The sequence below is a fragment of the Apis mellifera genome, linkage group LG6 (genome assembly GCF_003254395.2).
Source record: "Apis mellifera strain DH4 linkage group LG6, Amel_HAv3.1, whole genome shotgun sequence".
NCBI classification, from domain to species: Eukaryota; Metazoa; Arthropoda; class Insecta; order Hymenoptera; family Apidae; genus Apis; species Apis mellifera.
Window position 1 is genome coordinate 550,324 of NC_037643.1, and position 19,499 is coordinate 569,822.

The 19,499-nt window shown below is 19.7% G+C and overlaps 2 protein-coding genes across 3 annotated transcripts; one reads left to right on the forward strand and one right to left on the reverse strand.

Moving 5' to 3' along the window:
* The first annotated feature begins 5,371 nt into the window (after window positions 1-5,371).
* LOC724826 (protein EFR3 homolog cmp44E) lies at window positions 5,372-16,743 on the forward strand. Of its 2 annotated transcripts, none has more exons than XM_006571754.3 (16): window positions 5,372-5,453; window positions 11,354-11,430; window positions 11,908-12,023; window positions 12,242-12,404; window positions 12,606-12,758; window positions 12,940-13,046; window positions 13,139-13,279; window positions 14,365-14,443; window positions 14,543-14,678; window positions 14,754-15,025; window positions 15,148-15,320; window positions 15,408-15,768; window positions 15,850-16,049; window positions 16,130-16,226; window positions 16,317-16,472; window positions 16,545-16,743. In XM_006571754.3, exons 1-16 carry the CDS (start codon window positions 5,372-5,374, stop codon window positions 16,692-16,694), a joined length of 2,463 nt encoding a protein of 820 aa, XP_006571817.1. In that variant the 3' UTR covers window positions 16,695-16,743. The 2 variants fall into 2 exon arrangements, with proteins under 2 accessions (XP_006571817.1, XP_001120727.1); XM_001120727.5 differs by lacking the exon at window positions 5,372-5,453 and adding an exon at window positions 11,076-11,221 and having other exon boundaries at window positions 16,545-16,694.
* Window positions 16,744-17,387: 644 nt separating this feature from the next.
* Window positions 17,388-19,270, reverse strand: LOC552115 (12 kDa FK506-binding protein). Its single transcript, XM_016917186.1, has 4 exons — window positions 19,028-19,270; window positions 18,631-18,678; window positions 18,239-18,425; window positions 17,388-17,974 (listed from the first exon to the last, which is right to left on the reverse strand). Exons 1-4 carry the CDS (start codon window positions 19,062-19,064, stop codon window positions 17,917-17,919), a joined length of 330 nt encoding a protein of 109 aa, XP_016772675.1. The 5' UTR covers window positions 19,065-19,270; the 3' UTR covers window positions 17,388-17,916.
* Between the last annotated feature and the right edge of the window lie 229 nt (window positions 19,271-19,499).

Here is a 19,499-nt window from a genome sequence, read left to right on the forward strand (position 1 = left end):
GATTTAATTATTTTTCAATTTTGTAATTATATATAAATAATTAATGTAATTAATGAAATTATACTTGATTATCAATATGTAAACTGTTATATTTTAAAAAAAATCGTACAATAATCAGTCTGAACTTATTTTAAAAAATAAAATCTCTACTTTCACAATTTCATTTCTATAGAAGATATTTTTATTTTTCTTCTTCTAAAAATTTAAAAAAATCAATCATATTATAAAGACACTAAAAAAATTTTTTTAATTAATCTAATAGACTTGTTATATTTGTTTTATATATATATATATGTTTTTTTTTATTAAATTATTAAACTTTAAATATATATTAAAAAACGATAAAAATTTAAATCTACTTAATTCTGATATTTAAAATTAAAATTAATAATTTGGCGAAAAAAATTATAAAATTAGTTATTGTATAATTTTTTTTTATGAAATTATAACAGCTTAAATATCGATAATTTTTCATTGAATATATTATTTATGTTTTTTGCTGTAAATAAAAACAAGAATCATATAAAAAAAAGAGAAATATATATATCCTTTTATATTAAATTTTAAAATTTTATCTTTCTAATTTTTCTTATATTATTATTTTTTGAATATAGAATATAGATAACAATATTTTTCTATAATTTTATATATGAGAGATTTTATTCTCTCTTATAATCAGATATAATAATCCGACCAATTAAATAGCAATTGTCAAACGTTACACTTCCAATACAATATGGAAGTTTCTGTTTTATTATTACCATCACATTAATATAATCATCATTATTATATTTATTTAAAAATTATTATTTTCTTGTTTATCTTATACAATATACATGTTTAATAATATTTTCTATAGTTTATTTGTTAACAATAATTGTATTTTATAATTTATTGTGAGTTAAGACTGATTATATCTAACGCTATGACTTTTATCATTGCGATATCATTATATGTCTGATTTCATTTTTTTTTAACTGGAAGAAATAAAGAAAAATATATAATGTAATGTATAATACGTGATTTATAAAAATAATCGAATTCAAAATATCGTGTTGGATCGAATGAATCTGAAACTTGAAATGAAATCAATATTAAGAAATATTGAATTTGAAAAATATTATTTTTATTATTTTTAAAATATTAATAATAAATTTTTGTACATGATAATTTTTGATAATGACCTTCAGATATAAGCACTTTTAAAACTAAACTATATATTTTATTATTAATGTATAATTACAAAATGAATTCTGAAAATAATTAAAAATAATAATTAATAAGAATTAATTATTCTTATCAATTTATTTAAGACATAAAAAAAATTTAAATCAATAAAATATAAATAATTCAAAAAAAAATTTTTTTTTTCAATACTATAAGTTTATACAAAAATTTGGAAAAGTTATATTTGATATTTATATTTGACGTTTGATATTTATCTGGTTTCTGTCCGTATATATATTGTTCATCTTCAAAATCATAAATGAAATCTATAATTTGATTGTTCAATTATATTTTTATAATTTATATTTTATAATATAATTTATAATATTTTTATAACATATTGTTATTTTATCAATTATACTATTATCATTCTAAATCAGTATTATTTTATGAATTATTATTATCATAATATTTTTTCAAGAGATTCTCAATATCAGATAATTTTTTATATTTTTAATTTTTAACTTTTGATATATTAATTTCATTAATTTACATTGTGCAAGAATGCAATGTTTTTTCTTCTTTTGTACATTTCCACGTATCGAATTCATGTAACAATTTTTTTTACTTTTTTAATCTTCCAGGATTTTTCTGTTAAATGTTCTTCTGAAAATAAAACATTTAATATAAATGTAAATTTTGATAAATTTAACTTAAAATACCAAATAGGTAATCTTTAAAATATTTCTTGGTTTTATTTTCTCTCATTCAATATTAGTTCCATAATGAATCACAAATCTAATAATATCATTAAATACATATATTATGCACTCTTGAGGATATATAATGAACAGCGAACATTTTAGATATCAAATATGGATTTTTGATACAATAAAATCATGAAGAAGATACAATAAATATTTTAATATTTTCTAAAAATGAATATAAATTCTAATAATAAATTTAAATTTTAATAATATTTTTCATATATGTCATGCAATGGTTTAGTTATTATATCTAGTATGTAAGTTACATCATTATATGTTATGTAGATTAGGACTAATCATATACTTAATATTAGAATTGCATTTGATATAATAAAATTATAAAATCAAAAATATTTAAAATTTATAGTTTTGATATGATAAATAAATATGACAAATAAAATTGATAAATAAAATTGATAAATAAATAAATCAATCAAAAAGAAAATGCAATTAAAGTATAAAAATAGATTATTATATTGGGTTGGCAACTAAATAATTGCGGATTTCAGTTGAAGTTGATGACAACCTAATCAAAGCAATCATCGATTCGGATCGGCACAGTACAATTCGTGAGATTGCAGAGAAGCTTCATGTATCACATACATGCATTGAAAACCACTTAAAACAACTTAGCTATGTTCAAAAACTCGATACATGGGTTCCTCACGAACAGAAAGAAAAGCATTTAACGCAACGCATTAACAGCTGCGATTTGCTAAAGAAACGTAATGAAAATGATCCATTTTTAAAACGACTGATAACTGGCGATGAAAAATGAAATGGATTGTTTACAACAATATCAAGCGGAAAAGATCGTGGAGCAGGCCACGTGAACCAGCTCGAACAACATCAAAAGCTGGTATTCATCAAAAGAAGGTTTTGTTATCAGTTTGGTGGGATTACAAAGGAATTGTCTATTTTGAACTCTTACCATCCAACCGAACGATTAATTCTGTTGTCTACATTGAACAACTAATGAAATTAAACAATGCAGTTGAAGAAAAGCGGCCCGAATTGACAAATCGAAAAGGTGTTGTATTCCATCATGACAATGCAAGACCACACACATCTTTGGTCACTCGGCAAAAATTATTGGAGCTTGGTTGGGATGTTTTGCCACATTCACCATATAGTCCTGACCTTGCACTATCTGATTTTTTGTTTCGATCTTTACATTCACTCCTTGAATGGTAAAAATTTCAATAATGATGATGATATCAAATCGTACCCGATTCAGTTTTTTGCTAATAAAAACCAGAAGTTTTATGAACGTGGGATTATGATGCTGAAAGATGGCAAAAGGTTATTGATCAAAATGGGCAACACATTACAGAATAAAGTTATTTAATTCCATGAAAAAATTGTCTTTGATTTTCTAAAAAAAATCCGCAATTACTTAGTTGCCAACCCAATATATCGATATTCTTTTTATTTTTATATTCAAATATATTTATATCTATAACTTGGTTTATAATTAATAAATATATATATTATAGATATATATATATTTTAATTTTATTGCTATTATTATTGCTATTATATATTATATCATCATTATAAATTTTTATAAACCATTGTGATACATTTTATGAATTCAAAGTTTATTATTCAAAAATTTTTAGATAATAAACATAAAAATATATGAATACAAATATATCTGTTTTATATTATTAATGTTGTAAATTATAGATAATAAAATAATTACATTATAATTATGTTAGAATGATATCTGTTATTTATTAGAAAAATGAAATAACACAAAATTTGCAATTATTGAATCATTGAAGTATAAAAAAAAACATTATTACTTACATTTTTTATAATTCTATAAGTGAATTTCCAAAACATTAACTTTCAATTTCATATGATTTCTGCAATTCTATTCATATTCTCTAAAATCATTAATTTTTTTTAAATTTATGTTATTTTTTTTTAACAAGTATATGGCATGATATATTATAATTTTTATTTTTCATAAACAATTACAATTACAAAATTTAAAAATATAATGAAAAAGAGAAAAATCCATATGTAGAAACTTTAGAAAAATTAAAGAAATTACTTATAAAATTATTGATTCAATTTAATATTAAAAAGAAATAATTGAAAAAATGAATATTTTTACAGAATAATTAATAATTATTAAATTATAATTGATTACGATGTTTTTTTTCCGATTCCGACCGCTATTTTATAAAAATTTTTAACTTTTTCATCAAAAATTAGTAATAAAAAATTAATAGCAATTATATCTTAATAAATAATTCTGAATCTTGTAATAAAAAATAAAAGATCTATTTATTATAAAAAGATCTATTTATTATAAATATTATTTATAATATTTATAATAAATTAATTATAATTAAGTATATAAATAATAACTTAATTTATATTAAGTATATAAATTATTAAATATATATAAATATATATATATATATAATTTATAAAGTATTTGCTCTGATTTATTTAAAAGAAGACTTATTTACTTATTTAAAAAAAGAAATAATTAAAAAAATAATTATATATTTTCATAATTAATAATTATTAATAATTAAATCGATAATTATTAAAGTAATAAATTTTTGACGAATTTTTCAAATTTAAAATTATATCATATAATTTTAAACTCATATTAAAAACATAGTTATTTTTTATTAATAAACAATAAAAGAACAATTTATTAATAAAATTTATTATTATATTATTTATAAAAAGTATTTTCCATTAAATAAAAAAAAATGCAGAATCATATCTGCATTCTTGTTATACAAAAAAAATTTAAGATTTGCAATAAATTGCTTTTTATTTATCAACATTTACATCCAATTTACATACAATATAGAATTTTTTCTATTACGTATAATAATTCAGAAATCGAAATGAATTTGTCTCTCTCTTGGTATAACATCTTCAATTATATTCATAGAAATTTATTATCATTAAGTAATATTTATTATATTATTAATTTTATTTATATTAAATGTTAAAAATGAACGAAAACTTGACAACGAATTAAATTCATCCTCAATCTCTATATTTGGCTCACCGTGATAGCTATTCTATCCTCTTTTAGCATTGATTTATACGGGCCGCGACCCTGACGAGGATAAGCTTTGTTAGAAGAACGCCACGGGGTTATTCCTCTCCCTTACCCCTGCTTCACGTTGACAACATTCTGCACAGGCGCATGTGACGTAGTCAGAGAAAGTATTGCCAAGGGTAGCCTCGTGTGCGATGCAGGTTAGTGGGACACAGACGTCGCGACGCCGAGCATCAGTGTATCAATATTAATCGCTCATAGTTAATCTTCGTTTAATAAACTTATATATATAAGAAATTAAGAAGAAAATAATGATAAGTGAATGTGATGAAATAATTTGAAAAAGAAATAAATGTTTCGATAAAATCACGAATGAGATACAGCATTGCTAAAAGACATGGCTATGATCCGATGCTGCCTTGAAACGGAAATATCTGACGTTTTCGAAACACTCGTACGGAAGTGCACTGACCCAGGGTGTAAGTACTATGATACTTGAGTCTATTGTACTATGAGGCTCATTTGTACTATAATAATTATGTTCTTTTTTTGCCAAACTTAATTTACTTGAAGACGAAATCTTAAATAAAAAAATTTTATTTTAAATATCTAAAAATAATTAGTTTAGGAAATATTTTAATGTGAATTTTATAAAACTCATTATATGAAAGACAAGAAAAAAGAATTAGATAAATAGATAAATATCATTTTATCTAATCTTTCTTATGTAATAATTTTTTTAATTTATAAACACATATAAAATATAATATTTCTTTTTATAGAGAATTTGGTGTTGATTCAAACAATTTACTAAAAAATATATGATTCCACTTAAAAAAATAAAATTAATAATGTATCTTTTAATCTATCTAAAAAAATAATAACATCAAAATAATAACATCTTTCAAAATATATTTTTCTAATTTTCATTTAAACATTTTTTGCAGTAAATATTAATAACAAAAATGAAAATAATAATTTCATTTTCAAGTGACATATCATATGTATGAAATTTATATAAAATAGTGAATATTATTTATATAATCAATAAATCAAATTAACCATCATTAATCAATAAATATAATCAAAATATTTATATAATCAATAAATAAAATTAACCATCAATAAATCGAATGAACTTATATATATATATATATATATATATATATATTTATATATATTTTACTATAATCAAATTATTTATACAACAATTCTTTTATTCTTAGAAAAAAATATTTTATAATTATAATTCTAAGAAAAAATAAATATAAGTGCAAATGTATTAAATATATTTAACAATCATTATGAATTATAATAAGAATCAACAAGAATTAACATGTCTATTAATTTTTTATCATTTGTTATAGATTTTACTCATAATATTAGTGATAATTAAGAATTTTATCAAGTAAATTAATTATCTTAAAATTATATAGATTATATATAATATAATATTTAATAGAATATAATATTATATAATATGAATTTTTGATAATAAAAAATATTTTTGATATATTTATAAAATAATTAATTATGTTTTTATTTAACACTTATAGCTTTTCTATTTTATTTTTATTGAATTTTTTATTGATTCTAATTAATAATTCAATAATATAATATAATAAATTTATTATTAATATAATAAAAATCCATTTATATAAACCCATTGAAGGGCAAGCATCAGTTGTTCATATAATAGGCTAGACTTTTCCATCCAATTAAAAATTAAAATTCATATTTAAGGATTTCACAAAACATTTTCTTTAAAATATATAATTATATATTATAATATATATCATATGTACAATGTATATAGTATGATATAATTAATATCATATATATACACATATTAGATATATCATATTATAAATTTAAAAACAATTTTGCAACTATTATATTTGAATTAATTTGATGAATTAATTTTACTTATTATATTATAGATATAATGTATACTTCAAATTATACTTTAAAAATATTCATATAAATAGATTGATACTTGACGGTAGTTTGGATAATCAAACATCATATAGAATTTCGTTTATATGAATATTCACTATATATATATTCGTTCATATAATTCATATAAATGAAATTTCACTACATTTAATTGTTTAAACTATTTATAAAAAACTAATATATAAAAATTTATATTTTTATTATATATATATATTGTGGACATGATCTGGATAAATCAATTTTAGAGATCAAAATAAACAAAAATATGATATAAAAATATTGATATATAAAAATATCAGTTAATTAATATTAATAAATTATGTTTAATAAATTATAAATAATAAAAATTTGCGAAATGAAACAATAAGATAAAGTAAACAATTTTATATCCATCATCTATTTCTCTAATTTCATCTCATTTCTAATATAAGCATAATTATAATAAATTATTATTAATAAATAAATTTCAATCAACAATTTTATGTATCAATTTTTATATTTATTTTTGGCTGTAGAATCGATCTTCCAAAGATTTCCACCAATATATATTAATATTTTATATAATATACTATATATATATAAAAAATAATTTTCATATAACATTTTATATGAAAATTATATATATACATTTACAATAATACATTTATAGGCTAGTATTGTATATTATTGATTTTCGAAGACTGTGTTAATATATTCTAAATCACTTTGAGTGACAACCGCTCATGCGTTTATTTTAAAATAGTTTCATTTTTCATTGGATACATGTTAATATACAAAGTGTTTCAATTAATTTGATCATTTCGAATAACTATAAACTATAACTTAAACGATATATTTTACGAAAATTAAAACATAGAATTTTTTTATAAAAAATTAAGACATAAAATTTAAATGAATTTGATATGAATTATGAATATATAATATATAATATGAATATATGATATGAATATATGAATTTTTTTATGAATAAATATTTTAAAAATTTCAAGATCATCTTAATTTTTTTATATAATCTATTTTTTATATCGTAAGTAATATATCAAATTTTACATAAAAATATATTGACTTTTATATATTCTAAATAAACAATATATTTTATATATTCTAAAGTTAACGATATATTAACAATAATCATTAATATATACTTATTATTTAGAAATTAAAATAAAGTGTTTAAACTGATATCTCTCAATTTTAATTCAACGATATAATTAATAAAGAAATAGATTTCTAATTACTTGTGAAATAAATATATTATATTTATTTATTTGATATTTTTTTGTATCGATAATGAATTAAAATATATTTTATTTTTTTTAAATTTTCTAAAAAAAAATCTAGTAAAATAAAATCTAATGGTTATAAAATTAAAATAAAATGGTTATAAAAATTTTCATTGTAATTGCGATTTTCCATTCATTGGAAAATTATCTCTACAATACCTATCATAATTCTTTTATATAATATATTAAGGAAACTATCATATTAAAATTATATCGATAAACGAATATATCTTGTAACAAAATCTTGTAGTAATATCTTTAAAAATATTTTTATATTTTCATTCTATTAAATATCATCAATAGTATATAATCTAAATTAATCATTGAGTATACCATACCACATATTAATATTGTTAGTAATCAATTTGATTAATGCAAATATTATTTTGTGATCAATAATATATATTTTTTAAATTAACTCTTTATGATTATTAAAAATCGCCTTATTTGTAAATAAAACATTTTATAGAAAAAAATTTATTACTTGTTGCAAAAGTTTTTGACAAATGTGTTATATTAAAATTGAAAGAAGTTCGAACATTTATTTTAAAAATATATTAAAAATTATTTTGTTAATATATCATTAACTATTAATTAGATTAGAACATATCAATACATTTTTATTTAGAATTTCATATTCTATCGATTTATAATACAAAAAATAGATAATTTCACTTAAAAAAATCAAAATAATTGAAATTTTAAAATTTATAATCAAAATCTTCAAATTTTCGAAATGCTTTCAATTAAAAAAAAAAGTACTTATAAGATGTGCTCCTCAAAGCTATTTAAATTTCATATTTAATAATTTTCATAAATGTGTTTTATAATTATTCGAGATGATTAAATTAATTGAAATGCCCTGTGTATATATATAAATATTCTTATTATTTAATATATTCTATATTAATTTCTTATAATAAAAAAATGAAAAAATGCAAATCATTTTTACTAATGTATATAAAATTTATTTAAGAAATAACATTTAAATTTCTTATATTCAACATACAATAAAAAATTTTTTATTAATTTGTAAGAGTAATTTGTTTTGCTCGATAAATATAAAAATCTAATTTAAAATATAAAAAAAAATACAATAATGATTGAATTATAAAAATTTCATATTGTTTAATAAAAAAAATAAAACTGAGAAAAAATTATAGAAGATGAATAATTAAATAAATTTCTTCTTAAAATTAAATGTAATAAATTAAATGTAATAATTTAATTTATGTTTTAATAAATTAAAAAAAATTATGTTAAAAATATTTAATATGTTTAAAATTTATGTTTAAAAAAATTTTAATATTGATCACAAATGATTCAATGCTATTATTTTTTTTAATATATTTATTATAATAAAATATGAGTAATTAAAGAATAAAATACATATCTGTAATTATAAAATAAAATAGAATAAAATATGAATAATTAATTAGTATCAATATTTTATATAAATAAAATAATTACAATATTACATTGAATATAATATATAATTATATTGAACATAATAGTATTATAAAATTTTTATTAAAAATCAAAAATAATTGTAATAATAATAATTTTATGAATAATCAAATTCCGTAATTCTATATTTAAATATAATAATAAATAAATTAATATAAAAATTTTAATTCTAAAAAAATTAATTTCATAAATAATTTCATAAATGAAATAAAAAATACTAAAGAGATATTTATATATAAATAATTATATTATTCATAGACATTAAATATATATAATTAATAATTAATAATTCTTTATAGATAAATTTCAGTTATATATTGATACATAAATAAAATACATATATATATATAAGTAGAATTCAATATATAGTATAGTATTTTACAAATAATTCGAAAATTAAAGTCATCTCTAATTATAAAAAATTTTAATATTGATCACATTTTTAATTCAGAATATTCAAAAAATATGAGAACATTCATTCAACTTAAGATTTCTGAAATAATTTGAGTTTTTTCCTTACAAAAACTTTCATTATGGCTTTATTAACAAGTTATTAATAAAAAACCTTAAGTAATTTCGGAGCATATACTTCATCTATATTGGCTACGTGTTATCGATTGAGTACAAATCCAAATGACATACATGGAAGTAAATGTATTGAATATTATTGTTTATTAATTGTTCATGATATAATTCGATATAATTTTTTTATTGATAAAAAAATATTTGTTATATTCAATATACTTTTTTCGACACATATTACTTGTTCGTGTTCGATCGCCGGCAAGTAACCAATGCTACTATCATGACTCGATTAGATGCATTCTGTGATTGGCCAATGTTTTTTTATTAATAACTTATTACTAAAACTATAATGAAAGTTTTTATAAAAAAAAATGTTATTTAAAATTATCTCAATTAACGGATATTTCCATATTTTTGAGAAACTCTATAAAAAAAAAAAAAAAACTCTATATAAAAAAAAAAATGATATTTTGCAACATACTTCAAGCTCTTTAAAATCGATAAAAAGCTAATTAATAGATTCACTATATTGTATTTATATTTATATCTTTAATATAATATTCAATTTAATAAAAATTTGAAATCTTTTAGAATAAATAATAAAATTACAATAAATACGTGTACATATGTATCTATCGTAAATGCATATAATGCTGCCATCTTTCAATTTTTCTTATATATTAATCATATCGATTTCTTTAGATCGATAAAAACGAAAGAAATATTATCGATTATTTTTTTGTGTAACATTTGTTTCTAAAAACAATTGTAATTCGTTTGTAATATAAAGATATAAATACACTATAAAATATTTATTTATATATTTATAAATAATTATGTATTTTAATTATTATAAAAAATTATACTGTATAAGATTTTATAAGAAAGTAAAAATGATATATAAAAAATCACATAGGGTTTTTTATTTCTCAAAAATTACGTACATATTCTATTAGTTCAGTCGATCGAAGTCTGTCCGTGAGTACAGTAGTAGTTCAATTGTAACGAAATGTTTGGTAAGTATCGTGATTTTATTTTAAAATATATAATTTATTTACTTTATTTTATTATATTTTGTAGTTTTTATCGTTTATTTGATATATTTTACAGAAATATCTTCTCTAATATTTTCTTTTTATTTATGTTAGGTTGTTGTTGGTGTTGTTCAGCTTTGCGTCCACGATATAAAAGACTTGTCGATAATATTTTTCCAGTAAATCCTCAAGTAAGTTTTATATTTTTAACATCTATAAAAAATGCTTATAATTTTTATATATTTTCTTTTTTAATGGTTTTTCATATATTAATATCCAAAATCATAATATAGACAATTATTTAAATGTAATTTATTTAAAAATATAAATATAATTTTTTTCATTAAATAAAAACATTTATTAAAATCGAAATTAATTTATATAATTATATAAATATATAATTATATAAATATTTTGTATATTTATATTTGTCTTATAATATTATTCTAAATTAATCGAATTTTTTATTTAATAATAATTCTAATTTACAAATATTCTATTTAAATAAAAATGTATTATAAAAAATTTATTTTAAAAGAAAGCATTGAGTAATAAATTTAATACATTATTAAAATTTAATTTTTAATTCAATAGTTTTAAATATTAATTTTACTATGTAACATCATAAATAAATATCAATATTTATATAAATTAATTTTTATAATTAGGATGGCTTAGTGAAAAATAACATGGAAAAATTGACCTTTTATTCATTAAGCAGTCCAGAAAAACTAGACAGAATTGGAGAATATTTATTTCAAAGAGCTTCCAGAGATATTTACAGGTATGATAAAAAGAATCTAATATAATAATAAAAAATATAATTATATTTAATAATTATAAAAACTCATGTGATTAATGTAAATTCTTATTTATTTATATTATATAGTAATCATAAATAATTATATGTCATTAATCAATTATTTTGAAAATTTTATTTAAATGTATTAAATATTTTCATATTTGAATATAAAAATTTTAAAATAAACACATTTATAATAGGAGAAGAAATGGATTTGTGGTTATTGCAATGGAAGCAATGGATCAGCTTTTAGTAGCATGTCATGCTCAGACTTTAAATTTATTTGTTGAAAGTTTTTTAAAAATGATACAGAAATTATTGGAATCTACAGATCCACAATTACAAATATTGGCAACACAATCTGTAAGTTTTATTAAATAATTTAAAATATTATATTATATTTATATGTGTATTATCATATATACTTATATATTTATAAAATGCTCATATATATATATATATATATATATATATATATATATGATAATTTTATTTAATTTATTAAAAGTAATTTCATTTTTAACATCTTTCAATTCAGTTGAACAAAGTGCTGGCTTCTTCTAGTTTGTCCGGTTTGCCAACATCGAACAAGATACGCCGTCTTATCACACACGTTACGATTTCTTTGTATCAAAATACTCTGCAATGTGCCACTCAAACCACAACGATCCTGCAATTCGCAAACAAATAAGACTTGCTGGAATTCAGGGATTACAAGTATGATTTTTATATATTCACACATCTATAATTATAATTCAATAAATATATTTTATATATTAAAATCGAAATTGGATATATATTTATTTTAAAGATATATTATAATTAGTATACAATTAAATATAAAAATATAATTAATTTATTATTATATGTTTTTATTAATGAATTAAAACTAATGTAGGGTGTTGTAAGAAAAACACTTTCTGATGATCTAGTAGAAAATATTTGGGAACCTGTACATATGGATAAAATTGTTCCATCATTATTATACAATATGCAGAATTCAAGGTATATAAAATGAATACATGTAATATATATAATTACTATACATGTAATATATATAATTACTATCTATATTATATAATAATTTTATTTTATAGATATTCTAACAAAGAAGATACAACACAAAATAATCCCACAGAACAATCTGATCCACCACAATTTGCAGAAACTTGTATGCGAGAATTAGTTGGACGAGCATCATTTGGTCATATTAGATGTGTTATTAGACCTGTTCTAAGGTTTGTTTTTAATTAATAATAATTAATTGTTTAGAATTTAAAATTTATCATTTAATGTATGAATTACCTCATGTATAGAATAATATAATAATTTTTAATATCTTCGTTATTTGTAATAATATGAAAAAAATTTTATGTATGATGTTTTTGTTTGATATGAGAAAGGATATAATATAATGTATTTTTGCATGAATGGGCACATTGCTGTAAGTTTTTTTTATGTCTATATGATAGTCGGCTTTAAAACCAATTCAAAAGACTATTAAAATCAAAGTTATTTTAAATCAAATCTGCTTATATAATATCCTTTTTATTTTAAAGAAAATGTACGAAACCATTTATAAAATTACAAGCTTTGAATTATTGTCAAACATATATTTTATTTATTTTTTTTAACGTAATTTATTGTTGATAATTTATTCTTGATAAAGAATCTTTTTAAAACTTTTCTACAAAAAATCCAATGACATTAAATCAGAAGCTTTAAAACTGATTCTGTTCAAGATTCTGATCTTATCCATTTAGGTAAAGTTCATTTAAAGTATTTTTTATTTTTCAAATATAATACACTGAGCATCTGTTATGTTGCATATTGTTTGATGATTATTTAATGAATTAAAAATGCAACATATATTGAAATAAATTAAAGAAATCAAATAAATCAAAAAATAAAAAATAAAATATGCATATGATTCAATAATTCAAAGATTGCAATTTTGCATTATCATAAATAGTTAATATTTTGAACATCTTCTCTAAAGTAAAGAAAATTATTTTGTAAATAGATTTAACTTTAAATGACTTTGATAATAACTCCTTAAATTGCTTAATCGATTATTATATATGAAAAAATAATAACATCTTGATTAAAAAATGCAGATGATCTTGAAATATCTTCTATTCATACAAAAAATATATCATATTATTTTTTTTCTTCATAAAATGAAATAAAATTTATTCATATTATTACAAATAATGAAGATATTCAAACAAAGTTATTGAAATATCCTGGAATATTTTTTTTTAAAAACAAAAATAATATTTATTACAAATAATAAAAATAATAATATAAAAATTATTTACAGACACTTAGATAATCATCAATTATGGGTTCCTAATTATTTTGCAATTCATACTTTTAGAATTATTATGTTTTCAATTCAGGTTAGTACACAATAAATCAATAAATATTATTATTTAATAGGTATTAATTAATAAGTATTTAAAAGAGAAAAATATATAATTATTATCAAATATTTTTAGTCACAATATTCTTATACAGTTGTGGAAGCATTAATGACTCATCTTGATGATCATTCGAAATCGTCTCCCAAAATTCGAACAAGTATAGCTGACACCTTATCTAAAATTATTTCAATTGCAGCTGGCGAAAGTGTTGGTATGTTTTAATAAAGAAATAATAAAATAATATATATTTGTATTATGAAATTAATAAAAATAATATTTTTTAAAGGTCCCTCTGTTTTGGAAATAATAAATTCTTTATTATCTCATCTTAGAGTCAGTGTAACAAGAAATCAATCTTCAAGTAATGATGAACAATTATATCAAGAGGCACTTATTAATGCCCTTGGAGAATTTGCAAATCATCTTCCAGATTACCAGAAAATAGAAATTATGATGTTTATAATGAGTAAAGTTCCATATAGTCAACCAGATCGTATAGTTTCAGTTGGTAAAGGAGATGTATTACTTCAAAGTATTCTTCTAAAATCTCTTTTAAAAGTAATGTATAACATAAAGAAAATATATGGGCATGTATGCGCGTGCGTGTGTGCATATATATATGTCCATATATACATATATATATTACATATATATATTACATTTTTATAAATATATTTTAGGTTGGCACAAAATATCAAACTATACATTTAAATACAACATTTCCACCAAGTTTTTTAGAACCGTTATTAAGAATGTCATTGGCAGCTGATGCTGAAATGCGACTTTTAGTACAAAAAATCTTTCATACTTTAATCGATAGGCATCAAAATATTACAAAACTCGCAAAACCCACGTAAGTGGGTTAATAACAAATATTTTTAATTTAAATTATCATAATTAAATGAATTGAATCATTTTAAACACAATTTTATATTAATAGGGTAAATGTTGCACAACTTGATCTTACTATTGAAAAAGCATCCAGACCAGATGTGATCTTTATTCGTAAACATGGCCCTGAAATCTATTTAGCATTATACGAATCATTAGAATTGGCAAGTAACAAAGTTGAAAACGTGGAATCTATATATACAACATTGGCATTACTTGCCGTAGAATTGGCTTCAGAAGAAACAGTATTAGAATTGCTAAGATTAGTACTGAGTCTTCAGGATTTATCTTTAACAAGTGGCCAAATCAGTATTTCGTTGAAATTTAATTTGCACGCTATTGTCATAAGTTTGCTTGTACTAATATCTTATGTTTGTAATATTACTTCACTCATGGATTATGCAAATAAAGTAAGTAACAAATTACTTACTTCATTCTACACGTGTGATAGTTCTGATTTTTTTAAATTTTATTTTTTTTTTATTTTTAAGATTGTAGAAATACGACGAAAGGAAGCATCTCATCTTTTACCTGATTTACAATTTCAGTATGATACTGGTTTATCTTCTAGATTACCACCTATTCTATTAGTCGATCAAACTGTTTTAAGCGAATGTTTAAAAGGAGCTGGTCTTGACAGCGGAAAATTGCAACAAGGATCTGGTTATAATAGTATTTCATTACAACATCGGTATTATTTCAATTTAAATTTTCATTTTCTTATTAGTTATAATATTAAAAATTATCAAAATTTTATTTTTTTCTCTTTAGGCATTCGTGGGTTGATAGCGGAAGAAATTCGTTAGGCGATATTAATTCTGGTGCTGCAGAATTAGATAGTGGTGGTTCGTCTCCTGGTGTTCAAAAAGTACATCTTTGCATATATTTTTAATTTATTTGTATTTTTTTAATAATTTATTTTTTATAAAATATTTTTTTTTTTTTTTTTTTTTTTTAGAAATTACCAGGAGAAGAATTGACTTTTGAAAGTATGAAACGAATTCTAACTGAAAATAACAATAATCATATAATGGAAGAAGAAAAACGATTGCAGTTATCGCACTTTTTTAGAAACGCACCATTTCAAGATTTGGTATCAAAAACACAACCAAAGGTATAATAATAATAATAATTCTTATTACTTTATTTTACTATAAAAATAATCTAAAAATAAATAATTTTTTAGCATGATGTTTTACAAAGTAAACTATCAGAAATATTTAATACATTATCTGTTGATCCACGAAATTCAAGTCAACCAGGACCACCAACAGATACTAAACCAAATCAAGCTCCAGCTTATGAAATACATTTCCCAGAATTGTTTGTTTATTAGAATAATTTTTCTTTATTATGATATTTTTATTAAATTGGACTTTATATAATTGTTGTCAATTATAATTGATTTAATTTATTTATATATTTTTATATTAAAAAATGTAGAAAATATTTTTACATATTCGATACATATTTGATAATTTATTTGATACATTTATTAAGTGCAATGATACTTAAAATCAATTATTTATATGTATATATGTATTTTTTAATATTTATAAATTGTTAATATTTATTCTTAATATTTATTTCTAATTGAAATTATTTCAATTTTGATAAATTTATTACGCAAAAATATTAAAAAAAGAATTCAAAATTATTTTATTATTTATAATATGTAAACTAATAGTATGCAATTCACAAAATAATGTTCAAAATTCTTTTGAAAAGTCATTATATAATTTGACATGTTTATATATCAATATCATATTGATATATATCAATATTACATATTTATAAATTACACGATATATTTCAATGTTATTTTATTAACAAGATTTAATAACTTGCCTATCTATACTATCTATACTAATATAATATAATATAATATTGTATATAATTAAAAAAACTTTAACAAAATTAAATATTTACAACAAATCAAATTTATTCAAAATTGTGTATATAAATATAAAAATTTAAAAAATTTAAATAGTAAGTAAATGTAATTATGGGCTAATAAATATTCATATACTTGAAGACAAAACAGTTCTTTTTTTATTGAATATTTCTGTGTAAATGTTTATACTATTACATTACCATTATTACAGTATTTCTTTTTGCATCATTGAAAGATTTTGTACAAAATATCCAGGTGATTGTTTATCAAGTACTAAGTAATTGGAATGAACACAGATTATTCGAATTATAATTTGCTTCAAAATTTATTTTAATTCAATTACTCATAATATAGGAATGCAAGTAGTCTCAAAATGAATAGTATAAATTATAACATAAAATCGTAAAAAAAAATATTTTAATATCTCACATCATATAATTGGTCATTGATGATTTCTGAGATTTTTACCTTTAATTTATAATTTATATAATTATGCAAAATGAATTAAAGTCTTAATTTTTTTTTTCTTTTGTTTTTACGAGCAATTAAATTAATATGCGAGACATATACTCTCGTGCAATTTATTTAACATAATATAATTCGAAGCATTTAATTATCTGTGATTCCGATGTGTGCGGTCAATTTGATACACTTGAAAAACACTTCAAGGCTCCACCTTCAATAATTCCACATCAAAGATGAGAACAGCATTTGGAGGAATAGTGTATCTATGTCAAGGATAATACTATAATAAATAAATTTTTTTTATATAATTAATAATACAATTAAATATTATATTATTAAAAAATTCATTTAAGAACAATAATAATAGCAAGAAAAGGCATTATTATAATAGTTAATTTAATAAATTAATAAATTTCATGAAATATGAAATTTATTTTATTATGTTTTTTTTCTATATTTAATTCTGAAATTATACATATAATAATATTAGAAATATTTATCTATGTTGTATTAAAGGATATACTCCAGGATGTCCTCGGCTACCATAGGCAAAATCTGGCGAACAAGTTAACCTAGCACGTTCTCCAACACACATTTTAGCAACTCCTTGGTCCCAACCTTTAATAACTTCTCCTTTACCTATTTTAAATTTAAATGGTACTCCACGGTCCCTACTTGAATCAAATTTTTTTCCATTGTCAAGAGTACCTATTAAATATTTAATAGTTAAAATTTCAGTTAAATTCTTCTTAAAATATTCTGTCAACAAAACAAAACTACTTAATAAAAATCTTATAATGTAAATATATTTTAATATGTACATAAATTTGAAATTTTTATTTGTTTTTAAAAATTACTATCAATATATATATATATATATATGATATATATGAAACGTTTTAAAAATATTTACCTGTATAATGAACAACTACAGTCTGTCCAGTTTTTGGATATGTCTGGCCTATATAGACAAAATACCATTCCAAGAAATTTGCATTATAAATGAAAACTATTAAGTATTAAAACATTTTATATTTTTTAACCATATTAAATAAAAATCGAAATCATTTTATTTAAAATGGAATAATTCGAAAAATCTATGCTTTTAAATTTGCAAATAAATTTTCAGGTTGTAAATAAATCTCATCGACTAAATTTTCCGGCATATTTTAATAGCAATACAATTAACAATATTTATTTGAAATTGAATAGAAAAGTAATTATTAAAATATAATTTGAAAATAAATTGAATAGAAAGAAACAACAATTAAAAAATAAAAGCAAAGAATAATCATGAACAGAATAATTACCGTCTCCAGGAGAAAGAACTTCCACATCCACGCCCATGACTATATATTTTACGTCACAGAAATCAAAATCCTAACAAAGAAATAAGTAATTTTTGTTATACAAAGTCAATCAGTTTTTACCGTTAAATAGAATTCGCATAAACGCGATTCTTATAGCTGTAAAAAATGATGCCTGTTCAAAGCCGTTCGATGAATATAACAAGGTATCCGAAGATACCCTCAGGAAAGAAATTTTAACTATAAAAGCCGTCGTTAGGTTCGCTGCACGTTAGATCTTCCGGTTAATATACGATAATCGATGCGAACATTTCCGATTCCGCTAAATTTAAAATAAATATTCAAATTTTAAATACGAATATTCATATTCATATTTTTATTTGATGTGCATTTATAAAATTTGAATAAATAATAATTATTTATTTATTAATCAGTTTTATATATTATTGTTATATAATATTTAAAAAAATACCAA

Excerpts from the sequence above, each read along its gene's own strand:
- LOC552115 (XM_016917186.1), bottom strand. The coding sequence starts at position 19,064 with ATGGGCGTGGATGTGGAAGTTCTTTCTCCTGGAGACG. Across the intron at positions 18,426-18,630 it reads TGTAGTTGTTCATTATACAG|GTACTCTTGACAATGGAAAA; the intron begins GTAAATATTTTT and ends AATATTTAATAG. Across the intron at positions 17,975-18,238 it reads AGCCGAGGACATCCTGGAGT|TATTCCTCCAAATGCTGTTC; the intron begins ATATCCTTTAAT and ends ACATAGATACAC.
- LOC724826 (XM_006571754.3), top strand. The coding sequence starts at position 5,372 with ATGGCTATGATCCGATGCTGCCTTGAAACGGAAATATCTGACGTTTTC. Across the intron at positions 15,026-15,147 it reads TTCTAAAATCTCTTTTAAAA|GTTGGCACAAAATATCAAAC; the intron begins GTAATGTATAAC and ends AATATATTTTAG. Across the intron at positions 15,321-15,407 it reads ACAAAACTCGCAAAACCCAC|GGTAAATGTTGCACAACTTG; the intron begins GTAAGTGGGTTA and ends TTATATTAATAG.